Consider the following 24800-nt stretch of genomic DNA (forward strand, 5'->3'; position numbering starts at 1 on the left):
TAGTCATTATGCCTTTGACAGAATTTACTTACATAAGGTTAGTTTTTCCACCACTAGCCTTTCAGGCAAAGTTTCAAGTGCAGTTGGTTGAATTTTTGCGGGGGTAAATGTATTTAAAGAAATTTTTCTTCCTGAAAGGGGCATCATGTAAGTTGGAGAAGCTGAAGTGATGGGGGAAAAAGAATCATTAATAATAAAAATATTCTGACCTAAACCAGATGTCAAAAACTGTAGCCACAGGACTGTGTAACCATCCAGCAAAACAGATACCACATTTACACAACTAGCTGCTCAGCTACCAATTTTTGAGTCTAGTGTCAGAACCTTACAATATGAAAGACTAGTCTTAAAATCTCTTTTTCACCACAGAAAGCCACACAAGTTCATGCTGGTAAGGCAGAATTTCAGTAACAAGTGCCTTGCCAGAATACTGGCAAAAGCATTTGTGCTATTTCTCATAGGTTATGAAGATTGCACCTGAATAGGCTTTAAGTCTGATATGTCTATAAAAAGTGCACACAATGCATTAATCTCTATACAACCTCCAAATAGTACAGGAAAGCAGGAGAACTAAACAGCTATGACTTTAATTGTATCAGGTCTATTTTCCAATCACTCCTTGGTAGAAAGGTGACAACCATATGCTAGGAGTATGACACATTTTGTTTTTCAGTATTTCTTCATCTTGTATACTCTCAATTCTGAACTGATTTTGAAGACACACAAACTTCCAAACCAGTATAAAAAGACATTTTAAGTAGCTGAGAATTTTCATATACTTACAAGCCTCTCTGAGCTCTTTGTCAGTAACATCAATTTTCCTAAATTGCTTATATTCCTTCTTGAATACAGGAGGCCTACCCTATCAAATAAACTAAATTAAAATCTAAACTGTATAAAATAATGGGGGAAAACTTGAAAAATCCTGTAGTAGAAAAAAGGGGTAAGTCCAAACATATATACTGTTGTATCAGTACTTTGATCAGGAAACAGTACAAGTTTCCTGATCAAAGCATAAATCTTTAGACACTTCCTTAGGAAGAATGATTTTCAATCACCTGACACATCCTATTATGTGCTAAATCTGACCTAACTGAAACTATTTTCAAAGACACAGCAGTAGAATCACAATGGGAAATCATTTCCCAGACACATATGCACATGGATAGAATTCACCTGTATTACCTTTCAAGACCACCTGAACTTCAAACATGCAGCACAAACTGCTAAAAACCTAAGTAACTGCAAAGCACTGTACAGGTGAAACCCCAAGTAATACTGAAAGAAACAGGAAATAATGAAGTTTTAAGTGTAAATACAACACTATTCTGCTGAGGTTACTGACAGTACAACATTACAGTATAAAGCTGGGAATACTGCATGCTCCCTGAAAAGTATTACCTGTAATTCAGCTGACTGTGGACAGTACAGAGAAGTCAATGTAATAATAAAGGAAATAAACTAATTATAATTTCATTAAATCCTTAATTTACTACCTCAGCCAACAGAGACATTACTGCAATGAATTATAAATGTCCACACCCACAAAAGGATAGTGCAAAATGTAAAATTATGGTTTATGTACATTTTCATTTTCTTCAAAAGCTGTATCCTTTGTTTACTAGTTAGTTGCAAACACTGCAAAGATTAACTAGACAACAGTTCAGAACTTAAAATTAAGTAACATAATTACAAACTATAACCAGTACATGTATCCTGCAGATTTTCCCTTGATGGAGCAGCAACAGAAGCAAGAAATTCATCCACCTGCTTCAGAGACAAGGAGTTGTGTAGAGTTTCCAAAGGGCAAATAGAAGGCACCATTGAATACAGTTCAAAGCCTAAAAGAAAAAAATAATAAAAAAAGATATTTCCAAACATAAGACAGGATATAAGGTACTGCAGTAATGCATGATAAAAATGCCTAGTTTACATGAGCTTGTGCAGGCATAAGTCTCTTGGAAATCATGGAAATTAAATATTATAGGAGTTGGAACAAGATGACCCAGTTTCCAGCTAAAGATACAATATGTGCGATAGAAGTCCCATGTACACATGAAGTACCCATGAGAGACTGTGCTCTACTCCCAAATCAGTTCATGAAAGATGATTTCCCTTTAAGACAAACTTAGCAGATCACTAAAACAAAAAAGTCAGGAAAAGGTAGTATTTCTCCTATTCATTCTGATACCTGGCACAATACTAAAAAAGCAACTCGTTCATGCAAGAAAGTAGGACAGCTATTTTGTTAGCAGACAAGAGCTAAAAATGCTGTATCTTCCAAGAAATAAATTTGCAGAATTCATGCTCTATCATCTTCAATATTCTGTGAAAACAAACTGTTGCCTTTAAATATCAAAGGAAAACCACTGTTAGCATTTTTACACCTTGAAGTTACATGCTTTTACGTTGTGAGACAGATATACACCTACCTTATGCATTTAAAAACAGTATTGAAAGACTAGAAGTTTCATATATTGGAACAGGTAAGTAAAGCAACCCAAAAATCTAAAAATTTATTGGACTTTGCTTTTCTATGTTAGTATTGATCATACACTAACCATGCACATCCATATTACTAATAGACTAAAGCATTTAAACATGTTGGCTAAAAAAATTTGGAGTCCTCTAAAGTGATTCAAGTTTGGTAACTCAATAAACAGCATTTCATCCAGTTGCATTTCAGAAGAGGAAAACATGTCCATTAGTGTTTTCAACATACAGCTGTAACATTACAACTTTGCAATTCAATACTGTAAATTTCTTCTAAGACAATTAAGAAGCAATAGTGAATGAAGTAATGTTTAGAATTTCAGTTTAAGGCACATTTATTAGAGATAGTATTATAAATGGGAACTGTTCTTTCCCATAAAATAATAAGCAATGATATTCCTGTGATATCCAGTGTTGTCCATTCACTCCCCATCAGCACTTTCCATAAAAAAGAAATTCAGCAAGATTCAAACCCCCAAATGTCTATACTTATATTTAGACCCACCTTGGCCATATTCGAAGTTTGGGGACCATTGCTACAATATTCAACCAACTGAGGTACACTTATGTCAGCTTCACTTAAATTATAAACAAAATGTTGCATTTTATGAAAATGTGGGTTTTGTGTACAAAAGAAATACCGCCGTACTATTAATTTCTCTTCTCTTATAAATTCAGTAGCTAGCCTTCAGTTTTAGCACTAAGATGCTTATCATACATATTAATATCCTAAATAACTACATGCATGCATGTAAAACGCAAACCCTTTCATTGCCTTACAGTAAAGTGTAAGATTTCTCTTTTCCCTGAAAAATTTACTATCACTTGAATGAGAATTATTTTTTCTAATTTCGCAAATAAGTGGGACAATGTCAGGTTAATTTTTTAGTAACTATTATTGTTATACTGCATGTTATAGAGAACCAGAGGGGAATTCCAAAATGCACTACTGCCCTTTAAAAGAAAAAAGAGAAGAAATAAAATGTTCTTGTTTTAGGAATTTCCCCTCCAGATTTTTTTGTTGAGTTTTGACAATTCTGCTGTCAGCTAGTCATATTCCAGCATGTCATTGTAGTAACTTTATTTCTAAGGGATATGGCTTAAAACATAATCTGGAAATCTATGTGTAGTGTTTTATCTGATAGTTTTCTGATAAATATTTTAGATGGTATAAGAAATAAATTTCAAATTTTATCAGGAAGAAGCCTGACAGTATCCCTTTAAGAAGGCAATTTCCTGTACACTAACAGCCTTTGATTTTTGCCTGTATTTATTCTTAAAGCATCAAAAGGCAAGCCAATGAAAGGGTTAACGCAGCATCTCAAAAAGCCCTGCTGTCTTAAGATTCAAACACTGTAGAGACATACCACTGGAGCCTAGAAATTCCACAGAGGAAGTGGACCAGCACCTAAAGAGGTGTGGGTGTTCTGCAGAGGCCCAGAAAATAAAGTATAGCACTTTCAGAAGATACTTGTTTCACCATGTTCCTTGAACTAAAGATGGGGGGGTAGTCTGAAATGAGTTGGGAGGGTGTGATAACAACATAAAAGTAAGAAAAAAACAGAGTGAAAGGGACAAGGATAATTAAAATGATAGTCCAGAGGATAGACAAAACAACATCAGTATGGCATTATGTTAGTAGAGAACCCCTGGAAACCTGGAATATACTTAGGGTTCATAGGAGTTCATACCGCATACATTAATCTTGTCAAAGATGTGTGGCAAAACTTGTGCATTAAATGAATCAGAGCAATCAGTGTGATCATTAAAAGCCATTTAGATCCATTTTTTAAAGAATGGAATCACAAAAAGTGACTAAATGGAACAAAAAGTAATTCTATTATTAGCTACAGATTCTCAAATGCAGTTCTTATTTTCTGACCTTGTATGTTTTGGGAATATTGTTTGGTTTGAATCATAATATAAAAAAATGGACTCCTGACTTTTCTATTTGAGATAAAACATTAGATTGGGCATTTTAGATCAAACAGGTCTTAAAAATAAATTTATCCTTACTACAGTTTTCCTTCATAAAGCACTGCAAATTAGCCACTATGGATTTGAAATGAATGTAACAAAATACTACTCTGCTTCTAAGCAAGGCTAAACAAAAATTGATGTCTTTTTAAAAGTTTCTTTTAAAGCAAATATATTTTGAATCTAACATAAAAATACTGATGATTTCCACTGCAATTTCAATATCACTATCACTGAACTCAGCCAGCAGTCATGCACATTCTACATTCAGGTCCAGTTGGTCCCGAGTATATTTGCGGCCTATTCAATCTTGCAGAAAGGGAGGTGCAAAGTATTTTGCTGAGGAAGAAAAAGACATACCTCTGTCCTTTGTGTTAAATGAGAAATTTTGCAAAATGAAGACAGTTAACTCTCACTCTTGAAGCTCAAGAGGTCAATGGTGCTCAAGAAGTCACAGCTCTCTTGCTGTGATTTTTAGTGCAATATTTAAGTAATTTGCACATCTGATGAACAGAAAAGTATGATAAGGTAAAATAAATTTTTGTTCCATAAAAAATATAGCAATTTAGCAGGAATAGAACCAAAGTTTCTGCTTTAGTTTTTGTAATTTGGCATCACTTCAAGAAGATAGTCATAAACTCCAGCTGTCAATTTATTTTAGAATGGGCAGAGAATCAGATTAGCAGAGAAGGACAAAGAAGAAACAGCAGCTATCAAGAAGTGTATGTCCAATAAGATCAGATTTTATTATCTGTATCTCCTACCATACAGTCTGATCACACAAGAACTTCTGGAGCATAATTTATGAGACATCATGATTAACAGTAGTACTTAAATTTTTTTGCAGATTTTTCTAAGTAATGAATTTTGATGTTGTATTTATACTAATGAATGGTAAAGAAAGTATTTACGATATCTAATGATTACAAATATATTTGGAATTGTGCTTGAAGTTAGGAACGACAGACAGCTGGATGATACTGTACACCCCGTATTTGAAAAAAAAAATAAAAGGGATGAAGCAAGAAACCTTTTGGTTTTGATTTTGTTTTTAAAATAAAAGCAAAACGTACCATTGGTTGGGTGTCGAGCAAATGAGATAGAAAACCTTTTAACAGCAGAACCGCGTGTGGTGTCTGAGAAAGAGAAAAACAGGTACCTGAAATTTGTAACAGCTACCAAAAGTGGGAGATTTTAAAATAGAAAAGGAAGAAGAAAGGAAAAAAAAAACATGAGAGAAGTGAGTTGCATGCAGAAGGGACCAAGGAAAAGGGCTAAAATCTAAGTAGATGTTAAAAAGAAAATTTGGATTGTTGGTAACTACAAGATGTGTAATGACATGTATGAAAACAAGCAGAATGAGCTGGTGATTCTGGCATACAAGGCTATTCAGGTTAGAGTCGAATACTGAGAAGTGAAGTGGGGGGGAAAACAGCATGAATACTGTTTCACCTCAGTTATGAAGTTGTGCTTTGGTATCTTTACATTCTGAAATCTAGTGAGTGAGTTTCTTCTCTATGCCAGATTATCCAAAACTGAGAATCTCCTGCTCCTTTGCAATCCAAACCCCATGAAAAAAAAAGGTCAGGAATCCTAAAATTTTCACCATCAGTATTTAACTTATTACTTTATAATTTCATTCCTTGTGTATGCTCAATATAATTTATTTAATTTCAAGATCAAGTAGCAGTGATAAAAAACAGAGTTTAAAATGATTAAAGAATTTAAAAACAAAACTTTCAGTTTACTTAAAAAATGCACTTGCTAGAATCTCCTGGCACACATTACAAGTCTGTGATCTGGTTTTCAATTCAAGACAAACAAGAATTAACTGTGGTATTAAGTTAAACATAAGCAAGCTATGGGCAATAAAGAAGCAATAGAAACTCATAAAATTAATACTAAGGCCAAAGATTCTAGGATTCCATTAAAATCTTTAGAAGTTCAATGTGGCACATGGGTCGTGCGTGCATGTGCTAGAGTGTGCACATACCATCTATGAAGCCAGAAGAAGTCAGCTTTTTACGATGCGTACGAGCATAATCCTGTAGGTTAGGTGCACTTGAAGAACCCCCGAGCACTGAGGTGCTAAACAGGCCCGCACAGTGAGACCCTGATGGGAGTTAGAGAAAATACATACAACAACCAGGTGTTCGTCCATTCACATTGGGGATGCATGCAGCATGCAAGCACATGGCTCTTACCACACAAAAGGCAGCTTTTGGCAGTGCCTTGGACAGGTTCACAATATGCTTGTAATGTCAGAGTGGGACTTGTAGGCTGAAACTATTGTAATTTATTGTGCTTCTACTCATGAAACGGCACACTCTGTTATATGTGCCAAGAGAGGACTGGCTTTAACAAAGTGAGTTCTTGTCCTGTTTTCACTTTCGGTAAAAAAAAGTTACCAGTTAGCATCAATGTAAACATAAACAAAACAACAAAACAAAATGAAGATGATGATGATGATAATGATTGATGGTGATAATGATTGATGATGATGTGAAAGTTGTGTCTTTGAATACCTGTATTCCTGAAATAAATATAAATTGGAAAAATGCTGCTCATTGCTTTCATCCAAATCAACCTTGGAGATGACAGGCTGCTATGAAGTACTCATGCAGTTCCACAGACTTAGAATGTGGAAATAATTCTAACCCCAACAAAATCTTAAACAAATTGGAAACACTTTATTCAGATTTCAGCTACCATTACTAACAATGTTACAAATTGAAAAAAACCCAAAAGTTTTGTCAAGTTTAACTTGACTTCCTTTACTGAAAAGACTTTTGCACAGTTCCATGCAAGTGACAGTACTTTGTTACAACTCATGCATTCCTGCCACTAGAATGGGAATTTAAAGAAATCACTGACAGCCACAGATAAAAATATAAAAATAACTTTTGTAATCAACAACCATTAATGAAACTTACATATAACAATGAACAAAATGGGAAAAAAGTTGCAAGTTTTTTCCTTTACATTTTACTACTAGTTGAAAGGAGAAGCAATTTTTCACTCAGAACTTATCTTTCACATTTTAGATAAGTAACAGCAGATGTTTTTATGAAAATCAGCAATATGATCATTATTTATAATAGTCCAGTGAGGGGAAACATTACTAGCACATGTGACCAATCAGCCAAAATAAATTGGTGCCTGGTCTGTGGCAAAAGCCTTTCATACCAAATGTAATACCTTAATCTACATGGAAATACATCAACTTCTACAAGCCATATTGTATCACACAATAGAATATTCATTTAACTTTAGCAAGCACATAATAAAATCCAAGACTTCAGTAAACAAGAGCACCTGATTGTATACATTTTGCTATGGGAAAAATATAATGGGAAGAAAAGTATCATAGAAAGATTAGACATACAAAAACATGTATCTTTGCAAATAAAGTAAAAGCTACTTCTAAGTTTATGCATCTAGGTGATGCAGTTATTTATACTTCTTATTTCCCATAAAAAGACACACAGAAAAAAAAGCAATATTGATTTACAGCAGTGCATGATTTCATTTTTTTTTTACATGTGAGTCATATGTATGCCTGTTTTAATAAAGCAACAGAAAAGCACCTCTTCAATTAAGAGAATTTTAAAGAAGCCTTTGAATTATAGCATGATTCATACTAATGCTGAAAAGAAGAAATTAATTTTAGGAGAGGAGTATGTGCAAAACCCCTGATACTATCAAGAAACTTTATGTTTGTTCTCCATGCCCCAGCCCTCAGAAAAACGTCTTCACTTTCATCAATTGCCCATAACAGGAAAGAGAAATTTTAAAGAACAGGCTGTTTTAATGCAAAATATTCTTGCAAAATCCAAAAGCTCAAACAAAAAAGACATTATCTTAAAAATCTGCTTTATGTTAAAAAATAATCCTATGTACCTGTTGTGAGCAGTACAAAATCAGTAGTATGAAGGGTCTCAAACAGTTTGCTCTTTTCATTTATAATTTATTTCAAAAATTTTTTTGCAAAAAGAATTGTCCAGTCCATAGGCGGACACTCAGCATATGTTACTGACAACATGTACTATTGGGTCCTGTTAACAAAAAAGCTATTCAAAGAATATACAATAAAGAACAGCAGGCAGATGAAAAGCTGATAACATCAAACAAAATTTCAACTGTAGGCACATACCTAGACCACTCTGCTTTTGTTCCAGAATAGTTCTTGGTGTTCGTAAGTTACTATTGCTTTCTGATAGGACCTGGATGTAAGAAACAGAAAAATAAGGGAAAGTAGAACAGCAGCATGAAACATCCATTTAACTTGATACAGCAGCCTGTTTCAGACAGACAGGTGTTAATAAGCTGTATGGTAAGTGTTAGTAAAAATATGTAAAGGAAACATGAGAGATCATGCAATATCCCCTTCTGAAGGGAGTCCATTTCACATATGAGTTCCTTGCAATGAAGTGGTGCAAAGCAAGCATTCAGAATGAGAAAGGACACAGACCAAGACTGATATGAGAACAAATATTTGAGACATTTTATTTCATTTTACCAAATGCACTTTCCTAAACTGCGCCTGTATTGAAAAAAGGAGGGGAGGGAAGGAAAGACAGACAAGCTATTGAGGACACCATACGATCACTGACCATGCACAGGCTCAATCAGTACAATCTCCAGATGCTCACAGCCTTTGCTGATATAAACTTTTCCAATGTATATAATTTTAGAATTTTCTACAATAAATTATGAAAATTTTCTAACTAAAAGTATATGGTTACAGAACACCATCCATTGTCCTACATATAAACAATATCTTGATATTCTGAACAGCTTTAGATCTTCACTGGTACTTCAAAAACATTTACTGTTTCTGTTTTCCCCTGCTTTTCCCTCTTCCCCCATTACATGGAGCAATCTTCAAAATATTGTATGAGTCAATGGATGATGTACTGTGTTGGGAGTTTCAGATACCTCCAGATATAGATGGCAAGAATTATTAGTGCTAGAGATTTTTCCCTGCAATAGTTAATACCAGGCCACTGAAAATATTATATATGCAAAACAAGTTTTGAGTAGCAACATGAAGTACCAAATAAATTATTTTAAATTGAATCAGTTGCAATTTTTTTTTAATTTACCTACCACCAAATTAAGCAATGCTGGTTTTAAAGTCTTAAAGGACAACTAAACCAAAACATAATTCTCTTCCATGAGGCAGCACACTAAATCTTTTTTACTGTGGTAACATTTGCAATTCCTATAAAGAAACCAAATGTCTATGAAAGTGTGTAACACATTCAGTGGAAAAACATGCACTTGGTCTTTTTCCCCCAAACATTCTTGGCACATAATTTTAAAAAGTGGAAAGTATTGCTTGAAACATAATCCGTAACAAGGGATTAGATGTCCTTAAAGACAGTTGTTGCTTGGAATGCATAAAATGTTTAATGAAGTAAAGTTTAAAAACCTGTTGCCATGAGCCAAAAATACTGGATGTGAAAGCCAGTGATTTAGGGGAGACAGGGGAAGAAGTGATTTGTTCCCCTGATCTGCGTCTTCGACGCCCAGTACCCACACCACTGGTGTAATGCAGCCAGGTACCAATACACTCTGGGCTAGACACACTCAGGGGGCTCTCTTCCTGGAAGTGAGAAAGGGGGCAAAAAACAGCAAAGCATGCAAAGTTAGATTCAACAGAGCCAAATGAACAGAAAAGAAAAAAACCCAATCTGTTTGCATCCTTTTACATACTACCTTTAAAAACTATTAAACAGCAAGAGAAAAGTGTAATAATCCAACATTAGAAAGTTATCAGTTTCACTTTTATCTCTTCAGCCAATGATACCTTTTACTACAACACTTCAATCAAATTTCTAGTAGACTAATATTAGATATGAGAGAAAACATTTGTTATCAATAATTGATTCATAATTTTAAGAATTTTTCATATGTTGGAGACAGAACTTCTGTTACCCTTGACATACTGTTTAATAGTTTTTCCCTTCCTAAGTACATTAAACTTTCCTATTTATTACTTAATAGTTTCCATTTCTAGTCTATAAGCTTATCTGAATGCTATTTTTAAATTTTAAAATTTCCTTTGAGACTTTACAGCTGACTCACTGATAGTAGCACTAAATTGACTGGTAGTAGTTTTCCAAACTTAAAAATGTACTAAAAGTTAACTGATGCTGGACAACTTCTGAGGATTTCAAGGGAGTGTCAGGCTAAGTATCCCCCCATATCTACATCATTATATATCATTAGCAATAACATTCTTTGTAATACAGTTTGCTTCCCATTGTCAATGAGCTTTATATTCTGGTTTTACCACTATAACTCAGCTTTGTTTTCCTTTCATGACTCAGTCACAGTTGCATTCCTTCTGTAAATACTACTGACTAACCCAGATTAAAATTTACATATAAACTCACACCTGACAGTGCCCTTTCAAATTAACGTGACATAGATGAAAACAGAATTACCTTACAGGAGGATAAAAAAAAAAGGGGGGGGGGGGAAGGAAAAAAAAAAAAGAAAAAAAATGTTCAAGGCAGTTGCAGTTTAAGTTGCAGTGACTTTTTAAAATTGCTCCAAAATACTGTTTAGTTTATATATTCCAAACACTAGTTTTGCAGATTTCAGTAGGCCAGATGGAACTTCCTATTTTACTTATAACAAAAATGTGTTTTACAGTGTATGTTTTCTCTAAATTTGCTATTTCTTTCCATCAAAAAAGCAAGCTCTGAATGCTGAAACACATCCCATTTTAACATATATTATCTGCACAGTCAGAATTTGGCAAGTTGTGCTTGTGATATCTTGGGAAAGTTAACTTCCATATAATTTATGAAAATGGTTGAAAGTTGAAGTAATAGACTATTAAGCTGTGCATAAGTGAACTCATAGCTAGGAGGGGAATTTGCATGATCATCGCAAAAACAGCTTCTAAAAATAAAAAATATTGATGTTGTGAGCATTTGTTTATGAAAAAACTTTGAAATAGAAAATGTAAGACATTAACATTTATTATGTCTGTTAATTTATGGAAGTCATGTGAAGTTATACACATATCCTTACAGAAGGGAATCATGCATCCTTTTCTCTCCATACTGCCAATAACCAAGTGATTTCCAAATCTGTAATACTTTTACTGCATACAAACAACTCATTCCCAACACAGATATAAAAGAAAAAGCTTTTGCTGTGAATCTTCATTTCTGATGGTTTTAAGCAACTGAAAATGAGGCAATAAGAAGCTGTTAGTCTGCTTCTAGCATTAATATCACAGAAGTGCTTCTATGCACCATCTGAATTCCCACTCAACCATCCCAATGGTATCAGTGTACAGCTGTGCATCCCCTCACCTCTGTGACATTAAGCCATATCTGTGAAGCACAACTAGATGTCATGGCTTTCAAGACAGCGAACTAGATTGTTCAAGATGTTACCTACAGAATTCATGAAAGAAACACCAGCCACTTAAAAAGAAAGCTTCCACTTTATCTTTCTTACCTTCAAAATCTTGACAAGTAGAGTCACTTTCACTCCACATGAAAGTAAATACAGTAGAGATGTCTCACGTCTGCCCCTCCCCATCCACCCTAATCCCTCTGCTCCCTTTCAGCACAATCACCCTGAAAGTTTGCTCAATTCCCAGTAGTAGCTCTCTTGTAAGGATGAATAGAAAAGCAATGTATGTTAGTTTGTAGATGTAGGTTTAGACTGAAAGAGTCTTCATTTTCAAATATCAACTATTCTAAAATGGCTTAAATAAAAGGAAGTAAGTCTTATCACAGAATAGTAATAATTATTAAAAATATAGCTCTTCGGAGAAATTATTGTTATGGAAGATTTCCCACTGAGGTTCTGTGAGTCATATCATGCTGGTTTTGTATAATCAAAAGCAGAATTTCATTTGGTTTTGTTTTCTTTAAAGCAAGCAAAAATTAATGTCTTTGACAGAAATTATCTGGAACACAAACACTTACTTCCACAGAACCAATCTTCCTGGATCTTGGAAGGGGTGACTTTCTGTGTATGTGAATTGGGTCTGATACCATTGGCTTGAACATCACTACTGATCGATCGGTTTCATCTCGTTTAGGAGCGTGCACCTCCTCATCACTATCATTTCTATGAGAGGTTTTTTTTGAGCCTTCATTCTACAGAAAATACATAATTCATTATCAATTTGTCTGCACACCTTCTAACATGTAGACAGAAGTGTCTCTTAAATAAATATTCCGCAAAAAGACAAAACAAGCTGATTTTAAAAATACAAGATGTAAATCACATATTACTGGAAAAACTGTTCTAGACTTTAATTATCTAAATAATAATCTGTTTCTTCTTTTTTCTTCTATTTAGAAGAATTCCAGCCAAGCTTTGTTCTCATTCCTTTCTCAGAACGCAATCATAACTACACTTACCTGACCATATATCTTGGAAAATATCAATCCTTCCTCAACAATATGTATTCATAAACATGCCAAACTACTTTCTTAAATGTGTCTTCCAGTTCCCAGAATATTATTCATGTGACACTCTGATGTTGACATCACTTAGAGTATGTTGTATTTATAGTAAAAATTCTGGCAAAGATTCAGAACATCCAAATTATCTGTGTCCTTCACCTCAGTGCCCATTCAAAACAGAAAATACTGGGACTACTTATCTTTTACTGCATGTTTTTCTACCAAAAGAAAAACCCACACTTGTATTTTTTACATAACAACTTTAAAGTGTTTATTTTAGGTACATCCATATCCAAAAAACCTAAGTTTTGCTTTACAGAAAGGCATAATTATTACCTCTCTGGAGGCAGGTCTGTATCCATATCCAGATGGTAAATTTTTATCTTCCTCACAGCCTTTAGCTCCTGGACTGAAGTGCAGCTCTACGTGAAAACGTTCTTCTGAAGAAAGTTCCTGAAGTAAAATAATAGGTTTATACTTTAAAAAATAGCTCAGCACTACTAATTTCTGAAGATATTTACCCATTTTAAATACCTTATTTGGATCCTCATAGAGCATGATAACAATCTGTGTCATGTAATTGAGTTCATTGACCACATTTAAGTAATCCATAGCTCGTTTCCATTGTTCATCTTTTGATTCCTTATGGAGAAAAAGAAATCAACAAGTAAAACTCAGCTGTTTTCTTTAAAAAGACTGATGACTTCACTTTTCTCCCATTTACACAGGTTTTCATAGTAAAAGTGCAAAGCTCATCATAGTTGGGGAAAATGCAGAGGTACAACAAAAAAAACCTAATTATGAACCTCCATGAGTGACTTAAAATTGCTTATCAAATGACTGAAAAGTGAAGAGCAAACTTTTCATATGTTATTTCAGTGTGTCTTTCATGTTTTTTCGCCAACAATGATATATAGACAGAGGCATTGTGTTCAATTCTCCTGATGAGAACTGCTAATATTGCAATAAATTAATTTCAGATAGTATATTGTGAAAAATGTTTTTAGATATCACACTAACAGAGATATCAGCCAAACTGAGTAAACGAAGCTTTCTAGTATATAGAGGAGGTACAACTGTCACATCCCAAACTACTTAAATGAATAGTCACCTTTTTCATGCTGTAGGAAAGAAACCATTTAGTAATCCACCATAAAGAAAAATCAAGAGTTTATCAGACTTAAAATTGGAGTGTACCTGTTCTAGCATGTCAAGAGGTTTATAAATGCTTTTGCCATCACTGAGTTTAGTCATCCATTACTGGAAGCAAGTATCTCAATAAGACAGTAAGTCAAACGGTATCTTACAAGCAGATAAGTTTGTAGTGCTGCATGTATCTACTCCAAGACCTCAGTTTAAGTAATTTTCTGAACCTGGAGACTTTGTGTTTTTCAATATCAAACACTATCAGATGGAGAACAATACACCACCTTTGTAGTATTCTGTAACAGTACAGGAAAGTAAGAAAATTCACTGTACAGGAGGAACTTTGTACTCTATGAGCAGACTTGAAATTAGGTAGGGGCATCTTGACAATATGTCAATGGTCAAAAAAAGTAAGCCAGTGCAAAAGTAAATTCAGGAGAACACTGAATCATAACTTGAGAATAAAAGGTGGAAGAACTATTGGTGACAACAGAAGACGAAAAAGAATAACTGGCCTTTCCACATCTGTTTGTGGTTCTAACACATACAGCCAATGGAACACAGCATTACTTTGATGGAAATTAGCATGCTAATTAATGTGCAATTTGCAATATGTTTCTGCATAAGCAATAGAAAATAAAGTGTTTGAAAAAATGTGATAAATTTCAAAGTCACTTAATGTTTCAATTGATAGTCAGGCTCCTCTCAAAAATATCAGGGCTTCAACAGAGAAACTTACATCACATAAGGCACCATAACGAAGGGTGGATAACAGAGAGTGGACGTGACTCTCACTGGTGAAATACAGCCGGGTACGAACATGGCGTTCTGGGGACATGACACCCCTGGAGTAGCTTAAAAAAAAGAAAAATGTTATTAGACCATGATAAGATGTGCCCTTATTTTTAAAATAGCTGTAAATAAATAAATAAATTATACTTTCTAACTGCTATAAGCCAAAAAGGTATTTCAAATTTGAAACCTACAGAATAGCTCTAATTTTTAAGGTAATTAGTGTAACCATGTAAAAAAGTGACTGGCTTACAGAGGGTGAAGCTTATTTACAGTGTCATCATCTTGAGTTCTCTGAAGGTCAGAACGAATTTTTCTGACTAGAGGAGTGCAGTAACCTTTGGCAATCTCCAACTTCTCAGCTTTAGAAATACCATATTCCTGTGTAAAAACAAACTGACTTTCAAAATTCAGTTAGAGATTAATATGCCTTCTAATTCAAAGCTTCTATATGAAAGCAAATTAGTCATCTATTAGTTTGCTCTGGCTACAAACAATTTTTTAAACATTTTTACTACATATGATTAGTGATGTAGCTTCAACTAACAAGAAGTTTGCCTTTTTGCTGTTTGACTTGATACCGACAAAAAGTTTTCCTTCATTAGTTAAAGCAAAGAAGCGGATTTACCTTCTGGTAGGATAAAGCTCTTTTTCTTAACTGTAACATCTATGGAATCATTCTGCCTTCTTGTACCATCTCCATCTCCTATCCTGCCCCCAAAATGTTGTGGATTTTTATTTCTTTTTTTCCCTTTCTTTTAACAGTCACTAAAGAGATGTATTTGAGATGTCTGCCTTAGTTTGGAGTAAGCCACCCCAGAGAAGATCTTCCATTTATGTCAAATGATAACACAAATGGTATTTATATACAACTGGAAAATTACTGGTGATATTAGATGTTGTAATAATGAATCTTCTTGTTACCCTAGAGAGCAACACAAGCACTCTTCCTTTGCATTATGTAGGCTATCAAGTTTTCTTTGTTCTTCTCCCTCCAGTATGTGTCCTCAGTTTGACCTGCTCTTCTCTAACTTTCTGTTCAAAATTACAGCTTAACAGACCCACACACAACAATGCATTCTAAGCATCACTACTATTTTTTTCTTCCACGTCAAGGAGTTTGAGAGACAGGGAGAGGAAGAACTTCCCTCACATGCTGCATACAGTATGGGTAAACACCTCTGTTACAACACTATTATGTAACTGCAGAGATGCTTGGGGAAAGCTTTAGTCTGTTCTGTCCTGTTATCACAACTCAATTTCATGACCTGCCACCTCCAAAATTTTAGAGCTAAACAAAGTTTAACAGCCCACAGAGCATGTAACTTAAACTTGTCCACTTCTGGCCTGAAATTCTATGAAATTTAATGTCTAGATTGACATCATGGAGTCTTAGCATTTTGAAAAAGCAGAAAGGTCTTTATAAATTAAAATTGTTTAAAATTAGTTAAATTGCATAGATTAGGATGAACATTGTCATTTGGAAAGAGCCCAAAAATGAAATTTCTATAAGCTGTAGAAATTAAATTAAAAGTAATTAAGAAAACATAGTTATCCACAAAGGCAACTGTTAAATCTATGATGAATGGTGAAGATGAACCATTTTATTTTAATACACTGCTGTAAAGGAAGGAGGCATGTTTGCACCCTAAATCTCTAAAAAAATTCATCCTGAACACAGCTTAATTAATTCTGAATCAAATTTTTCTGAAAAAATCCAAATCAGTTTACTACTGAAAAATAAGAGATAATGTTAAAAGCTTCTACTATTGCAAAATGTGGGGGCTTCAAAAGAAAATGCAAAGTAGACATTTTCACAAAAATTTAAAAATGTATTTATTTTACACTTTCTTTTATTTAATAACTGAGAATGCTTACCTGAGGAATCACAATGTCAGCTAAAGCCTTTGAAAGCCTATATAATTCCATCGTGTTTTCTAATTTTAAGGATCCATTGTGTTGTACATCATATTTTATACAGTCATAAATATCAGGAATTTTGCTAATATCATATCTTCCATTTTTTGTTTTGAAGTCCTTTTCCAACTTGGCCCACCTGCGCAACATCAGTTCTAGAGTTTCACTGTGGTACAGCTGAATATCTGGATAGACATGTATCTCTTATAAATAATTAAGGCCATTCAAGTAACAAAAGGACATTTTAATTACATAGTAGCAACAACTGAATTACAGAGGGATTAAAATAAATTACCATTAAGAAGAAGGGACAACGGGGCATAAAATTATTTTAATGCAGAAAGCATCACAATTACATAGCTCCATTATGATAGTAAAACACATTGCGGCAGAAATGTACCACTGGCCCTTAAATATAATATGTACCTATATAAATTAGCTTTAGTACCATCAATTTTTCCTACTACTCCTTTGTTGCATGCTGAGTTTCAAATAATTAAGACAAGAATGTCTGCAAACATTGGAATTTCTCAGCATCAAAGAGCCCTTACCTGCAATACAACCACATGTTCCTCACACTTTTTACTTCAAAACTATGCATATGAAATCAGACAGTGAAAGTACTTAATCCATTATTGGTTGACCAATGTTCTGCTAAAAGTGAGTTTAGTGAAGAAGTTACATTACAATTCTCTTTCATGTATATTAACTAGAGAAACTAATACAAGTACAAAAATGTTTCAGTACCTGCAGACTTTGGATCTTCCATTCTCTGCCTGATCTGAGAAGTCAAACTCTGTATCAAGTAATAGACCTTGTCACATGTCTTTACAGGATTTTTAATAATCTGCATTGATTTTATCAGTGAGATGCTCCCAGATGGAGTGAGCTGCAATTTGAGATAAACACAAAATTAACTGAACAGACTAGATTTGAAAAACCTGGTAAGATGGAACATGTCAAAGATACCAAGTACTGGAGAAAAAGTACTCAAGCAGGTTGCTATGAATATTTTTAATAATTTATCAATTATCTATACCTTTGAGGCATTAGGAAAATACATCAAAACATAGTACCATTTACTAGAGATTCAAAGGTAATAAGAAATTCATAGAGCAACTAATTCTATACAGTAAATGTGAATATCTACAAGAATTAATAAAACCATTTATTTTATTCCAAGACAGGAAAATTGGGAAGACGCTTAAAATTTCATATATATACTTAGCAAGCTTCCATATCTTCCTTTCAAGTAACTTCTGTATTCAAAAGCTTACAAAAGTAAATTCTGTTAGAAATGTTGTCGCTAAGCTACATGCCTCACAAAATATTTTTTTCTCTATAGGAACCAGATTTGCCAGAGTAACTGGTACCTTTAAAAAGGTTTGCCTGTTCCTGTCATAGGTTTTTGTTTCTACAGGACTGCAGGACACAGGCACAAAAAGAAAGCCTTTAAATGCACATATAGGAACAACATATGAGATGTTCTTCAGAATGGGATAAATTATTGAAATGGTAAAAGCTACAAATGATCACCATCAAGGTGAGTGTCACTAAAACAATACATTCAATGTATATATGAGGCTTAGCCTCATTTTTTTTCAGAAAAGTCTGCAGAATTCAAAGTGAACAATGATATGAAACATTAATTTATACAAAAACCACACAATTATTTGCACTTTCCTCAGTTTCCTGAAATGACTAGAGTAATTTGGATGTGGAAAACTTCTGCTGTCTACCTGACACTAAACAGTTCCTATCTCCCTATTACGATGTAAATCAAGAAATACGTAATGAGAGGAAGGCACAGGAATAAACCCCATACAGTTTTCCCAAATCACAAGTAAATTAAAAAACCTCCACAAATAAATGAACCCCCCAAGTTTTTATTGCTTTATAATCCCAAAGGCCAGTAACTCAGTGATTGAAGAGCACTCTATTAGTTCTAGCTAATTTCAAACCTTATTATATCTATATAACAAACATCAATAAATCCTTGCATTTTCCAATTACTGTTGAATCCACTGCTAGGAGTGGTTTGCATGATATTTTATGTATTTAAATGAATCCACACAGGGTATATACATGCAGGGTATATTATTCTTAAATAATTTGCTCTCAATGCTTTTTCAAAAATAACAGTTTAAGCTTAAACCTCATTTGAGGATTTATATTTAGTCGTTACACAAGACAGAGTATGAGCAATTGAAAGAGAAAGAAGTTTCTTAACTATAACAAACAATACATTTAAAACGAGGAACAATGACATGATCAGTACTAAGTCAACATAAACTATATTACTATGTGCTAATTTAGCATGTTAATGAGATATTTCATTTCACTGAAAGTATTCTACTGGTTTTCAGTATCTTCGTATTCTAAGTAAAAAAAAAGGCCTTGTAGCAGATTAACGATTGAAACTGCAGTAGGTAGGAAAACGTTTTGTTACACCATACAATGTCAAAGTAAAGATTATAAAAAATTCAAACAATATTATGTCATTTCTTGAATAATTAAAATATTTTAATGGAACAGTGAAAAAAGTTTACAAACGAGATCCCTGTCCACTCCTACTTCAAAGTTTGTAGCTATTCTAATTACCGAAATTGCGGGATGAAATATCTACAGCCACAATTGGTACAGCCACCTTTACACTTCAAACTATTTGCAAGCACGCAAATAATTTTGCAAAACAGACACATAAAATCACTGCTCACTACTTTTGCATAGGAATTTTCATTTTCATAGTTATTTCTTTTATTTAAAGGGAAACTAATCACATGCTAACCTTATCATAGTCATCAGCAGTAAATTCTCTGTCTCTCTGGAGAATTTCATGGAGCCTTGCTTTAACACGATGTTGACAGCTGCTTAAAGAATCACTGTCACTGTCCAACAGACCATTCATATTAGCACTTTTTACCATCTGGACAAGAATAGGAGTCAGCTCTCCCTCTAAGGCCAGTAGTCCCTGAAGCAAACAATATCATTATTCAGGCAAATAGATGAAGATGAAAAAATTAATATCTTAAAAAAAAAAGCCCAAAACACTAATTTAAATTCAAGATGGTATCACCTGGCTATAGGTTAGATAAACAGGGGCACAATGGATATACTTACAGAAATGGGTCCCTATACACCTCTAGCTTGCAGGATTGATAAAGATGGTGCAACAGTGATGGTGACATGCCACAGAGAAATGTTCCACAACATCAGCTGTTCAGGTCTTGGATTGTAGGGAGTGCAGGTGCCCTCTACCTGAGGCTGGAAGCAACAGCTGCCTGACTTGTGGGTGACATGCTTTCCTCAAGGACTTGTGTTACCAGAGAGGAGCTATGGGAAGGGTTTAAAACTAAATAGCATCTGGCAGGATAAACAGTAGATAGGTAGGGTCCTCCAGAAACTCTACAGAGGAAAAAAACCCAAGCCATGTGAGTCACAGGACAATCAAAGGCCTTGAACAAGAGCTGAATGGAGAATTCCAAAATGAAGAAGGCTGGAAACTTTTGTGGCCTGTGTGGCAATAGAAGGGCTCTGGAATAAAGAAGGAAATGGTGCGGTGTCTCTTCAAGCCTGCTGACCAAGGGAAAGCAGGTCAGATGGCTGAAATGTTTCTGTACAAACACATGCAGCATAGAAACAAATAGAAGAAACAGGAAGTCTGAAGACTTGTAAAGCTTTAAGTTAATTCACATTAGAGAGATACTGTAGAATAGCTCACATGAATGGACTTTTGCTGTAACTAGATGTAGGACCTTTTGGAAGCCAGTTAGATATTACAGTATCATGGTAGGCCTCTATTACGGATGCCCCAATTTAAGAGGGGAAACAGATGAAACATTGTTAACACAAGTGGAGAAAGCCACCTAATTGCAGGCCTTGTTTCCATGAGTACTCTTGGCACTGGATACGTCTATGGCAATATAGCAGGGAACAAGGAACCAAGATCTCTAGAAAATGCCTAGGACAATTCTTTCACAGAGGTTACTGATGAACTGTTGAGCACAGGCATTGCCCTGGACCTGTTACTCACAAGTGTCAGGAAAGTAAAGGTAGACAGCAGTCTCGGTAATTGAAATTTGATATTATCCATGGAGAAGTAAAGAAGACAAATACTTGCAGTAGAGGCCAGTATTTCAAGTAAGCAGACAGTTCACTTGTCAGAGCAGATTGTTCACAGAATCTTATGGAGAAGAGGACAAAAGTGCCTCAGACAGGGCTGTTTAATTAAAAACTGTCTTCATTTGCTCAAAGAACTTCAAATGTTTGGCACATTATTTGGATACTTTTTCACATTGAACTACTCTTTGAAAATACCTTTTTCTAATAAATTGCAAATCTCTCCCAGACTTCAAAAGAAAACACAAACCTGAGAATATCAGAATTTTAGAAATGAAAATACCATTTCACATTGTACCTTTGCAAAAGCTGCTGCAGTCATCTGAACTCGTCCCTCATCAGAAGCATAGATTTTGAGATCATGTCGGTAAGTGCTATGTAATCTAAGTAATCCACATCCAGGAAATCCAGCATAATCTCCTACCAAATAAACATTTTGCTCAAACTCTCATCTTGCACTTGATTATCTTCAAAAGTGATTTATGACACTGGACTGATTTTTTTTTTTAATTATTATGAAAATTTTCTTTTTACCTTGTCCGCCTGGATACATACACCTGAAAGCTCTTCCAAGCTCCTCTGCTTGAACCCTGCCTGCAGGGGTCAACTCTCCTCCCCATTTTAGAACGAGAAGCAGGGATGGCTCATTTCTTCTATTATCTAATTTTACACAGGAGAAAACCTTAGTAATTAAGTATATTGTTAAATTTTTTTCCAAATGAACAAAAAGTATTTGGTCTATGAGAAGCTTCATCAAAGGACCTCTTCAACATTATGAGTCTTTAACAGTATTCTAACATTAAGGACATATTGACCTGATGAACTAAAGATGACAGAGAAAACAGAAGTAATAAAACTATAAAGAGAATATACGTGAAAAATATTTAGCACGAATCTGAAGCAAACAGTAAATCAAGACAGAAAAATTAAAACAAATTGGATGCTAAACACCCTACAATTTGTAAATGTTTTAAATTTCCAATTTGTAAATGTTTTTAAATTGTTGAGTCAGATTTTCTTACACTGGCTCAAAACACCACTTTGGTGAATCACTGAAGTTTCTTTCCATGTTACTCTTCTGTTGCACAAGAGCAGGGTTAGAAGACAAACTTACTAGAGTTTTAGGTGTACAATTCAGCAGATTAAAATACTGTGAATATGTGCTAACTATACATATTTTCAAAACAGAATATTCACTCTTTTTAACATCAAGACACGTTATACCAGTAGTCCGTGACTATTTATATACACATAATATTAAGCAATTAGGTAGAGAAGTAATACAATACCTTCCTCTTCACTGGAAGTCTTAGGGCAGCCATGAGGAAGATATGTTAACTGAACTTTGCGATTTATGCCTGAAAAATGTCCATACCTTAAGCAGGAACAGGGAAAAATGAGAGGGGAAGAGGGAGAGAAACATTTTAAATATCTTCCTCCAAAACTGCTAAAATCCTGTAACAAGATATAATAAATCTCTGTTCGTCAATGATTTGAGTATTTGACCAACATTTATTGAGGCAGTCCTTAGAACAAACATTAACTCAACAAACACAGAATTAGCAGAAATAAAAACTATGCTATAATGAAACATCTTAAAATACTATCTAATTCTACCTTTTACAACAATGAACATAAAACTGGAACCCCCCATCCCCCACAACAATAAGCAGTATTGGACATGGCACAAGTAATTTATCTATTCAGATCCAAAACTACAGTGGCTACTAGTATCCAGAAACTGGTCTCACAGTGTAGATGGCTACTGGTTTTATAGCCCATTAACTTCTCAAGCAAAACTAAGTATTTAAAACAGTTATTATAAATTTCAATAATAATTGTGTGTTCCCTAATTTTTTTAAATTAAAAATTCCTATTAACATTTTACAGTCTAAGATCCCAGATGTTTAATAAACCTTGAAGCCGTTTTTTCTGTTGTTTTCTTTGTTTTGTTGGGTATTTGAAGGTTTGGGGCTTTTTACTAAATATTTCAGGCTTAGTATACAAAGACTTATTTATATTCAATCCTCGAAGTTTGCTGTAAGTAGTTAAGTAGTCAAGGAAGTATGGTGATAGTTCTTACTGGTTTTATCAGATGTCATTAGGTCACACTGCAAGAAGCAGACCCTGCTTACAAGCATTTTCATTTTAAAAACATGCAAGAAGACAAAATTTGACATCAATAAAAGTAACCTTCTCTTTTTGAACATATACTGAGACACTAGATACAGCAGTAAGTTAAATTAAAAAGTTAAGAAGAAAAATACCAGAGTGATGGCTCATTTCAAACATGACATCCTTCTCTTCAAAAACATTATGCTTCAATTATTATATTATTATGTATTTGATAACATTGCAATCCACACAGTAACTAGTGGACTCAACAACACAGTAACTAATGGAACAGATATAACTTCATTGCTATGAAGCCTGAAAATTAGACACTTACATTTCTAACACAGTCTTCAGCTGTTCAAGTTTTGCTTTACTTTCTTCAATTTCAGAATCATTGTTTTGCCCAAGTTCTACAAGGAGCTGCCTTGCTATATCAAGTACTTCCTAAAAGAAGGAAACATAGGATTTAATTAAATAAATAGATTTCTACTTTCAAAATATTACAGTAAAAAAATAAAGAAACTTGCCTGCAACTGTTTTGGTTTTTTCAGTTTCAGTTTTCCAGATTTATATCCATCACATTTTTCAAAGAGATCAAAAAATCTTTAAGATAAAAAAAATAATTTTAAAATTCCATTAATAAATTAAATTACTACTACTTGAACAGGAGGCTCTTATAGTGATCTAAAATTAGTATCTTTACAGTATTTGAAAGTCAGGTTAAAATCTGCAGCACAGAGGTCAAACCAAATTTTATTCATATCCCATCACCCCAGAAAGTTTTCCCAATGTATTAGGGAAATAAGAGTACTGAAAATAACTTAGTCAGTCTCTTACTAACTTGCTAAGTATTTAAAAAATAGATTATATTCTATATATTTGAATTATATACTATTTGAATATGCAGGTATATCAATTCGTAGTCTTCAAGAATCATCTTGAACAGAAGTAGGGACCAAAAACACCAAGTGAGCAGTCCTACTCTTCTTCAGCATGTTCTGAATGCAGGAATCTAGTCCCAGAATAAATAATTCCTTTTTACTGAAACTGAACATAGTTCCAGGTCAATAATGTATGTTTTCTTATGAATGCCAACATAAAGATGGTATCTACCAGAAATTCAGAGTCATTAAACTTTGACAAAAATAACTAGAAAAATTCATATGACATGGCACACAAGAACAGTTATGATAAAAAGCAGAAGGCAGAAGTCATGGTCTAATGGAGAACCAGAAATATTCTCTGCTGCGTTATTTTTAATAAAGACATTTATAGACACGAATGCATTTTCCATAAAATCAAACAGGACAGTTCACAAGGCACAGCATGTATTGAAGGAAATCTGCACAAGTAAGTTGACAGTCCTGTTAGAAAGAGAGGTGCATGACTGTAATTATTTGCAGTATCTAAAACTGTTAGATTTAGAAGAAAACAAAACAAAAAGCAACTTGCAATTTTGCAATTCCTAGTTAATTCACTGCTGAGCCCCAAAATCCTATACTCTAAAATATGGGAAATAGCTTTTACCAAGATTCTATTTACCTCTGATGTTTTACTTCCATTTTCATTTTTTGCTTTGGTGTTCGATCCCCATGGCGTATTACAGCTATAACACATCTAAGCTCCATCCTGAAATTTCAAGGGTTGCATTTCACAAGTCTGTACACAAGTGTGTCTTTTATTCAATATTAAACTAACTACAATCAAGACAATTGACAAAGTTGTAGTCATCTGACATAACTACAGAAGTGATGGAAGCATATGCAAGAATATAAGGTTAACTCAAAATGATGTAAG

The 24800-nt window shown here is 34.1% G+C and overlaps 1 protein-coding gene across 15 annotated transcripts in view; it reads right to left on the reverse strand.

Moving 5' to 3' along the window:
- PPIP5K2 (diphosphoinositol pentakisphosphate kinase 2) overlaps positions 1-24800 on the reverse strand; it is a 50108-nt gene that overhangs the window by 2562 nt on the left and 22746 nt on the right. For 5 of the 15 annotated variants that reach the window (XM_064404345.1, XM_064404343.1, XM_064404346.1 and 2 more), the window contains 21 exons: positions 24546-24632; positions 23531-23606; positions 23338-23447; positions 22178-22263; positions 21423-21548; positions 21187-21308; positions 19558-19740; positions 17517-17658; positions 16731-16954; positions 15106-15233; positions 14800-14914; positions 13449-13556; positions 13251-13367; positions 12429-12602; positions 9905-10078; positions 8990-9013; positions 8624-8693; positions 6464-6583; positions 5544-5606; positions 1710-1841; positions 33-161 (listed from right to left, as the gene is read on the reverse strand). In XM_064404345.1, the coding sequence (XP_064260415.1) occupies positions 33-161; positions 1710-1841; positions 5544-5606; positions 6464-6583; positions 8624-8693; positions 8990-9013; positions 9905-10078; positions 12429-12602; positions 13251-13367; positions 13449-13556; positions 14800-14914; positions 15106-15233; positions 16731-16954; positions 17517-17658; positions 19558-19740; positions 21187-21308; positions 21423-21548; positions 22178-22263; positions 23338-23447; positions 23531-23606; positions 24546-24632 (2510 nt within the window). Of the gene's footprint in view, positions 1-32; positions 162-1708; positions 1842-4830; positions 4974-5543; positions 5607-6463; positions 6584-8623; positions 8694-8989; positions 9014-9904; positions 10079-12428; positions 12603-13250; positions 13368-13448; positions 13557-14799; positions 14915-15105; positions 15234-16730; positions 16955-17516; positions 17659-19557; positions 19741-21186; positions 21309-21422; positions 21549-22177; positions 22264-23337; positions 23448-23526; positions 23607-24545; positions 24633-24800 lie in introns of those variants that run through there. The other 10 variants (XM_064404347.1, XR_010353212.1, XM_064404348.1 and 7 more) reach the window with 10 other exon arrangements.

This window comes from Passer domesticus, chromosome Z (genome assembly GCF_036417665.1).
Source record: "Passer domesticus isolate bPasDom1 chromosome Z, bPasDom1.hap1, whole genome shotgun sequence".
Taxonomy (NCBI): domain Eukaryota; kingdom Metazoa; phylum Chordata; class Aves; order Passeriformes; family Passeridae; genus Passer; species Passer domesticus.